At 47.2% G+C, this 9488-nt stretch overlaps 1 protein-coding gene across 1 annotated transcript in view; it reads right to left on the bottom strand.

Moving 5' to 3' along the window:
* The window catches only part of NRIP3 (nuclear receptor interacting protein 3), an 11962-nt gene extending 11328 nt beyond the window's left edge, over positions 1 to 634 (bottom strand). The window contains exon 1 of the mRNA XM_009288899.1: positions 461 to 634. Within this exon, the coding sequence (XP_009287174.1) occupies positions 461 to 634 (174 nt within the window). The remainder of the gene's footprint in view (positions 1 to 460) is intronic.
* Between the last annotated feature and the right edge of the window lie 8854 nt (positions 635 to 9488).

A 9488-nucleotide genomic window follows, 5' to 3' on the forward strand; every position in this document is an offset into this window, starting at 1 on the left:
GTGTAATCTCGGCAGTTTTATATTTTGAAGTACTAGTGACTGCACTTTACCAAATCTTTTATGATTGTATGTTGTGTGTATATATGCACCACAGACAAACATATGTGTATATATGTATGTATTATATGAAGCCATTTTGATTTACTCTGATTCAGAGAGGATTTTTGTGCTGAAAACAGTATCCCATTTTCATGTAAATGTAAAAAAAAAAAAAAAAAAATCAAAAGCTTTTAGATCTGAGTGCCAGGCATCTGAAAGCACCTACTAGCAAAAAGCAACCCTGGTGATAACTAGCATCATATTTCTACTCTCTTCCTTTTACATACAAAAGCCTCATTTTTTTAATCAATTTCCACAAGCAACCAACTTCTCCTAACAGAAAAATGGCATGAAGAAAAAAAATAGACACTGCCCTACCAGCTTCTTAAGTCTCCTTCCAGTAAACACAATAAAGCCTTACAGTATCTTTTGAAGTCCCCAGCTTCTTCAGCCCATCCAGAGGGAGGAGATCTGCAGAATCCTTGTGAATAAACTGAACCGCCTGCTTCATCCTCCTCTGCTGGCGGAGAGATGCCGCTTCCCTCATCTCCACTTCTTTTCTACTCGGCTCTGTCAGGATACCGGAATAAAACATCTTTCCACCCACGTACAGCTCGCTTCTCAAAGATGCGCCTCTCAGAGATGGAGCCAGGGAGATGCTCTATCGCCTGCGCTTTATAATCAGAGCCTGGTGACGTTTGGAGACCGACAGGTACTCCAGCCAGCGCCGCTGAGTAAAGGAGGGGTTGGGCACATTGCAATACGTTGCACAAACAACGGTGGGTGAGCTCAGGCTCGGTCTAAGGGAATAAATCAGCACAGTTCCTCCTTGCTGCCTCTCCTGAAAGCAAGATTAGCCGCAGGCATCCGACGGCTCTGGGGGACTGCTGAGGCTGCTGGGGGACTTCTGAGAGCTGCAAACAGCCCCAGGAGCCAGCGCACCTCCCAGCCAACCTCTGCAGGCACAGCTTTTTTTGGCTTGGATAGGGAGCCTGAAGTGTCACAGCTGGTGACAGCTGCCCAGCACCCATGTGGTCCCGGATGCCACTGCCCCACGGAGCTGGAGTGATGCAGCCCTGCACAGACCATGCAACTGGCCACGTTGAGGTTTGCTACCTTATACCTGGGGCCAGCGGGGTTAGGGCAGGCTCTGGATGCCACTGGCCTCACCGAAACATTACAGGCACCGATCTGCATCGTCACTGTCTACTCAAGTGCTCAGGAAGGGTAAGGACTGTCACAAAAATTGTCCCAGCCAAATTGGGGCATCCCAAATGTGGTTTTACACAGGGTTCCTATACCAGTCAAATGTTCAGGTACAGTACGATTTGACTAATCACTAGCATCCACACTACTGATTACTAATCAGAGTAAAACTTTGCAAAGCAACTATAGTTTTGCAGCATTCTTGCTGCTTGTCTATTGATCCAGACGTCACTGAAGCCAGTCTTGCTATAGTTACCTATCTCTAATGCCAGATGATGCTGGGAGGGTTTCAAAGACATGTTAGAGGGTGAGGATGCTGGCGTTACCTTTGTTGTCCAGGAGTATCCTTTATCCTTCATGGGCAGCTCTAAGCTTCCAAGAAGCAAAGTCCTTATTCCTGGGGCCAGGCTGTCCTTTAGTTTGTTTTATTTAAGCATGAACAATACCAAAGTCTCCAGTAAAATTCCACTACCTCATTACATTAGAGTGCATAATGTGAACTAATACACATTAACAAACTTAATACACTTTCATACTATAAAGACTGATTGATGTAATAGTTAGGGAAGGGCATTTTCTTAACAGGACTCACAGCGCACGTGTGTTTCTTTCACTACAACAGTGAGTTTTTAAGTGATATATCATCTCTCACTAGAAAGAAACACTTACTCTCCCCCCCCCCCAGAAGGGCCCACACACTTTCAAGCAGCACTGCTGGGGCAGCAGGCATTCACCTGAACCTTCTGCTTTCCAAGTAATTTGTTGCAAGGAATGGGTGCAGGATAAAACGCAGCTCTGCCTCAGAGAGACAGTACGGATCTGGAAACACCCCACATGGGTTTGGTTCTTGTTAAACTAAGAGAGACCTTTGATGCACTAGATAAAGCACAAGAAAAACAGAGCTTAGTCCAGGATTTATGCCAAGCCTGACTTCCAGAGCACTCCTAACCTTCAGGAGGAGCTGGAGTGCTGACCCCACTTTGCTCTCCCCCACCAATGCAGCCTGGACTCACACTTTCTGCTCACCAAGACACCATCAGCCTTTGGCCAGCTTCAGGGAAACACTCCTGTCTCTGACAGGAAAGGGACAGGGGAGGCCAAGGAAAAATACTTCGGAAAGACACCCAAAGTAATGTGGAGGAGAGAGAGGAAAAAGAGGGTTTCCCCTGAAAGCAGCCAGGGAAAGACATTCCCCTTACAGCAACTGAGATACACTGGGGAAAAAAAAATAAATGAAAGCAATGAAAATGCCAAGCAGGCAGAGTTGCTGTAAACCGCAGCACCAGTTTCTCCTTCCTCCCTCCTCAGGCTGCAAAGCCCCGAGCGGGGAAGGGGCCAGGCAGGATCCGGCCCCCAGCAGCTGTGAGCTGCAGCCAGCCTTGTCCTCTCACCTTGACCCATGCAACGGTGCCAGCCCCAACAGCGCAGAACCAACCATCTATTTCTTTATCTTGGCACATTTTAAACATAAAGCTTAGTTGACATGAGGGCGCTGAAGGCTGACAGCAGACCCTTTTCAGGAGGGTCACTGTCAGCAGTGCGCACACCACTGGCACCCTGCAGCCCCGGCTCCTCGCATGGGGAGTGGTGCTGACACTGAGCAGGGCTGATGCCAGCTGCTGCTGTAATGCCAAAGCGGCAACGCTCTGTGGGTGAATTTATACATCTGAGCTCTGCAGCCGCGGCCAGACTGTATGTGTTCAGCTCCTCTTCATATGACCTGGGAGAGAGGGAAAAAAAAATCAGCTACGAGTGCAGAATATAATAAAACCCAAACCCATTACTTCACAGCCTCACATAAAGGCCATTAGGCGTGAGCCAGCCCAAGCTTGGTGAACGTGTCAGTGTGCAGAAGGATAACAGGGCTGACAATCTGAAGGGGGATATGATTTTTTCTCCCCACGCTGACTTGGCTCATTACACAACAGGATCATTGTTCCACTACAAGCAAACATACCAGGGAGGATAAAAGCACCTTATTTTTCACCTTGGGAGCTTTGACACTTATCCAGCTGATTAAATAAAGACATATGACTACATCCGCACTCTCCCAAAGGCAAGAAGGCACAGAAGAAAGTAGAAGGACGGCACTGAAACCAGGAAACAATTTTTAATATAAAAGCTCCGTGGAGGAGCGGCACTCTGCCTGGCATACTAGCAAATGCCCAGTCAGCTCTGGCTTACGGCAAGAAGAGTAAAGCTGCAAGAGCAGGTGGAGCATGAAAAGCCCCCCTCACACTACAGCTCCAAGACTGCAGCCTGTGTTTTAATTCAGCAAACAAGTATTTTGTCTGAGCCCTACAATTTCACTTCTGCTTTAGGTTATAAATGCACCTTGTGCCAACAGATCAAAAGAATATCTGCCCAGTGTTCAAGAGTAATAAATGAGATAAAGTCCCTAATTCCCCTCTTAATTTTTAATCCTGGGAAAGAGGAAAGTGGGAGGAGCAGTAAATCATCTGCTCAAATTACTCAGGATCCACACTGAAATAGGGGCTCAGTTTGGATACTTCAAACCCAGTGGTTAACTTCTGAGTTGGTCATTTGTTTGCAACAGATTAGCCAGGGGTATCGCTCCCCCCCGTGCAGTGTGTCTAAACAGGGGCACATTTCAGAAAAATTCCCATCCACTCACTGGAGACAGGTCTGTGCGTGACCATTGCCCCTCACTCGAGAAAAGGCCCGAGGGACAAAACCACCTTTCTTGCTCCTTCCTGACTCCAGAGCAGCACACACGTTTCTCTGCACAGTACAACATCAAGGCCGATGTCAAAAAGAGGCTTCATAAGGCTGCGATTGAGAAAACCCTGCCAGCCTGGGGGGACTGGCCCTGCCCTCCAGGACAGGCTGGCTCTGCTAGAAAGCGGAGATGCCCGGTGCTGCCAGCACGGACAGGTGGCACGTGCTGGAGACAGCACGTGCTGGAAACTGGAGGCAGACAGCCCCGGCAGCTACCAGCAAAGCTGCCGCACATTTGAAGCGGGCTCTGCCTTGTGCCCAGGGCATCTGTTGGCCCAGCAAAGCCGAGGACAGGGGTGCTTTTGTCCTCAGTTTCCAAACCCACTGCAAAGAGAAAACAGAGGGAAATGCTGCTCTCCCCGGCCTTTCCAACATGCCCTTTGCCATCACAGCTGGGGACAGGGGAAGGCAGTGCCGAACAGCAGCACAAGTGCCCTCGGAGGGAGGGGAGACAACACGCAGCGCTTGGGGGCTTATTAGCCACCCTACACGGAAGATGAAGGGACACAGGTCCTGCCTACAAACACATTTTGCTTTACATGTGATGTAAACTGACTGAGCTAAACCCCAGCAACTTTATACCCCCATTTACAGCTGATTTATACTGGCTTAGTACCCAGTCATGCTTGCAGCTTAATCAGCGTAAGCAAAGAAGAATTGCGGAGTTCTGTTCACACCCCCATTTCATCTCTTCTCTCGATGAAAAGGAAAGCAGCAGCAAGCAAAGCAGGAAGTGGGTCGGTCCTTTTCATTTTTTTCTTTTCTTTGATTTCTCATCTTTCCTTAAAAAGAAGTGATTTGTTAGTGGTTGCCATATCCTGAAGAGATGTGGAGATGCCCCAGAAAACTCAGAAGAAAGGACAGAGTGGTATAATTTAACAGAAACAGAAGCAGCAGCAGGCAAGAGTCCCAGAAAGAATAATTTACAGCAGCACAAAGACAAAACTTTAGAGGAGGAGTCAATTTCCAGGGGGAAGACTGTGAAGAGCTCAAGAAAATGAAACCACAATAATTGATGTAGAAAAATAAGTTATTCTGTCCATCAGTGCAGGATATATAAGGGTCAGCTCTAGCATACTCAGGCAAATAACTGGAATAATTTGGAGACTAGAAAACAATCTTTTTCTAAAAAGGTTGGATACAAAAATCCAGGAGGATTTAGTGAGCTTCTTAATCATCATTTGTAGCAAGACAAAGACTACGGATAGAGCTTGAGAAATCCCATAACGTACAAAGGTAGAATCAGGCTGAGATTCCTGAGAGGTGTGGCCCATTTTGCACAGTAACTCCACACCCACCGTCTGTGTTTCCAGTGCTGACCAAGAGAAAGGACCTCCTGGGCTGGGATACAGGCCCCATCACAAGCACAAGCACTTCACGGAGACAACTATTCCCGGGGCAGCTCTCCCTATTTACCCTGCATGCAGCTCCCACCTCCTTTCCCCCGTGCGTGTTCTGTGTGGTGCATGAGCTGGTGGCAGCAGGCACAGAGCGGGGGGCACTGATTACGCTAGGAGAGGAATCAGACATTGTGCAGCTTCTCATAGGAGACTGAACTGAATTTATCCATCTAGTTCTTTTCATATACGGAGACAACAGGTAGATGATAGTTTCAGGAACACAAAAACTGCACGTGTCAAACCGAGACATTAAAATGGCAAGTCTTGCAAGAGCTCCCTTACCTTTATTTTTCCTGTTTTAAAGAGGCTGAAACACACTTCTAAAAAAATAAAAAAATAAAAAAATAAAAGCACAGGAAGAGTTGGTCAGTGAAACAAATGGTACACTTCCTAGCATCTTCTACCACGTACCTCAGTTACAGCCAACTTCTGGCCAGGAGCTATTTGTGGCCGACGGAGCATAAGAACAGGTTCTGCCTCTGGAGCTTGCAAAGCCATGCTGGTAACTGTGCTGCACTGGGGAAACGGGCTGAGCCCCTTCCAGGTCCCACGTGAGCCAGGGAAGAAGCTGTGGGTTCCATGTGCTGGCAAAGGGGCAGGTGGCAGATTTGGGACAGGGTGCCAAGGGGAAAAGGAAAAGCTGGCAGGTGACTTGCCAAGTACTGGGGAAGGGATAAGAGGACAATACGCATGGGGGCTGGTGTGGGGGACAGAAAGCCTGGCCTCCCCTGAGCTCCACATCATAGGACTGTCAGGAACAATCACAGCCCTTAACGGAGGTAACAGTGGCTGCTGTTCATTGAACTGCACTGCTCCTGCTCACAGGTGGGGGAAAACGGGGCTGATCGTGCCCCCAGCATCACTCACTAGCTGGTCTCCTCCAAGACAAGATCCAAGCGCAACTCAGAAGGTGTTGCTGCTATGAAACCAGCTGCACACACAAGCACAGACATGGCCACTGGGTCTTTCAGAGCTTTCCATGGAGCTGAAGACACCAGGGAATTTTCCTCTCAAGCAAAAAGACAAATTCATATCTCTCTCTCTCCCAAAATGTCCCTTGCATGGCTTTCTTCAGGAACTCCACCTGGGCAGATGGGCAGGAAATGGTGTACATGGAGGGCAGGTGACGTTTCTCCCTACTAACCTCTGGTTATTTTGTGCAATAAGAAGATTATTCCAGTATAAAGTTTTCAAAATGATTAGTTTTAAGAAACATTAATACATGCTAGTTCTCACCCTCCCACATGTATGCTAGAGTTGAACTGCAAATATTTATTTTGAAGTAAGCTACACATACATTCAAAGTGCCAACCATAACTACATCATTCAGACTTCCCAAGCCTCAGGGGATTTCACTTCCCCTCCTGTCCTGCAAAAGGCAGCTTGTGTGCTGAAGGCTTCCTCCGCTGCTGGGGCATTCCACACCGTAAATTTTACATTCAGGTCGTTAAAGATATAGGAGGGATCTTGTTAAGGCTAAAACAGCACGAGTCATTTCACACTACACAAACACAATTTTCTTGCTCCTTTTCTAACTTTCCGGAAGCCTGACACCCAGAGACCAAGGAGCAGCAGAGCCAGGCACGCAGGAATGCCGCTGCTGCTCAAGATTTCTGAGCTCTGAAAGGCAGGAGGAAGAGGGCGCTGCTGCTCTTCACATCGGGTCCTATGTCAGTCCCGCAGGAACTGCTAAGAAATAACGGGGAGCCTGTTGTTGCTCCCCGAAAGGCACGGGGCTGGTGGGATGAGATGCTGGCTCTGAGGGGTAGGAGAGGGCAGGGAGACCCAGGAGACAAAGGCTCGCAGCTGGGTTCTGCAATGAAAAGGATCACATTTACAATCAAGCAATGTGGTCGGGGTGCCCTGGCTCACCCGTGTCAATGAAAGATGTTGTGCAATAGCTAGATTCAGAGTCTTTTCACAGACCCAGCTCAGAGCACCCGGACAAAGTAGAGCTTGACAACAAACTGTAAAAAGCAGAGCTTCAGATGGTACCGAAGGGGCGTGCTGGGCTGAACAGCAACCTCCCCACGAGGCTGCTGCGTAATTTTGCTGAGTCTACTCCTGTTGACTTCTTGAAATAGTTCACAGCCGTCCCTAACAAAGGGGTTATGAACTCCCCACATCAAGGGAGCTGCGAAATGCTTTCACTGTCATTAGCCATTGGACTAATGACACCTAAAAAGCAGAGTATCTAAGACACCGATAAACAGCCATTGCAAGAGCAAGAACAGCACCGAATTTGCTCCAACAGAGATATGCCATTGTTTTCACCCCCCACGTATTTTCCTTGCCTGGTCAGCAATTTTCTCACTTTCTTCAGCCTAAGGGACAAAGGCTCTGCACAGCACCCATTATAAAGCCCCACTTACGCTAGCAGCCAGCAATCTTTCAGTGTTTTGTGGACACAAAGGAGTCAATTCTTGGTCTAAATACTCCAATACAACAATCCATTTCTATCCACCAACGCACTTCAGTACCTGCTTAAACGCTTTGCTGAATGGGGATTACAAGCAGACGGCTCTCAGGGCAAAACTCCTCCTTCCCAGCATGGTGAAAATTCACTCCTTAATACACAAAATAATCAGTATGCACACAAAATCGCGTGGGATGTTTGTTAGAGCAATGGTACTGAAGCGAAGCCTTTTCAGTGCTTAATGTATACATGACCCTGGGAAACTTAGAGACATGTTTGCTTTTAGATCTGTGTGGCTAATTAATCATAAGGCAGCTGGCCAAATTTTTCCTTGAGTCAACACCTTGAACATTAGTGGAGATGTAGTGGGGCTACATGATGCCCAGAATGACATCCATGCCTAGCTACAGTCATGGAAGTAGTTTACTAACTTGATCCTAACTTGGCAGCAAGAAATTTTAAATATTTACCCATCGATTGCTGCAAACATGGAACAATAGGTTGTCATTTTCTCCCTCGTACTTTCTTTTCAAACTAATAAATTATTCTCAGAAACAACTGGCACCATGGGCAGGTGCCCACAATGGGTCAGGAGAAGAACACATCACATTCATTTTCCACTGGGATCTAAAAAGTGCCTTGCTTCCTGTTAGCCAAGGTGGTTATGTCCAGGGTTATCTCCCTTATAACCCCGTGCCTTCATCAGTGTCAAATGCACACTGGCTCCAGGATAAAAGATGTTGCACTATGGAAGTGTGTGAGGCCATAGACTCAGCGCTCTGCCCTCAGCACGCAATGACAGGACTGAAGTCATTGCTGAAACTTGAACTGGGGATGAGAGTAAACAAAGACAGCCTAAGCAGGAACGAGATAAGAAAAGTATGGCAGCTTATACAGCAGAAGGGATCTTGTAAATCTCTTATCTTTGGGTGACACATTTAGAGCTGACACTGAAGTGTCTGGGCACAGTGAAGGACAGGTATTTGAAAGCTCCCTGCCACAGGGGGGAACTCTTAGTCCTGAAAGGAGTTATACAAACCTTTTAGAAGCTCTCTGCTTTTTCTCGCTTTCTAGCTAGAGAACTTTCCTCTGCCCAAGTGTAAATCCGCTGCAAGGCATTTCTCATTCCAGATGCTTTGGAGCGGTATGATTCCTGAATAGCAGTACCTGGGGAGAGGGACGGGCAACTCCTCAGGCAAGCTCTGTGAAACTTACCTCCCGGAGAACATGAATCTCAGAACATAATTTAAAACCAAGCTAAAAAAAAATGATCACTTTGTTTCTGGAACAGGACTAGTACAGGTCAGCTCTGAAACAGTATTGCCGTTTGAAAGGTTCCTGTATGGCATACCCAGTTTACCAGGTGATGGTGACAAAAATGACAGAGTATCTCCAGTGATGAAGTAAGCGAGTTGAACAGAATTGGAATTTCCCAGCTGTTCTGCAAAAGCCCTGAGAACAGGTGCTTACTTCAACTTGTGCCAATGTGGGATTCACCAAGGAACAACATTCTTACTATACTTTTTAAAAGACTGACTGTGAACCTCTTCTGCCTCTACCAGTTAAAGGAGTATTCATAGAGGGATTTCATTTGACAAATATTTCCACCTTCTTATGGAGCTTGGATCTAAGACAGCTTTGCACCACTCCTTCAGAGGAGAGGAAGAGGGGGTAGGTTGTTTTGTATA

The sequence above is a fragment of the Aptenodytes forsteri genome, unplaced genomic scaffold (genome assembly GCF_000699145.1).
Source record: "Aptenodytes forsteri isolate BGI_AS27 unplaced genomic scaffold, ASM69914v1 Scaffold8, whole genome shotgun sequence".
NCBI lineage: Eukaryota > Metazoa > Chordata > Aves > Sphenisciformes > Spheniscidae > Aptenodytes > Aptenodytes forsteri.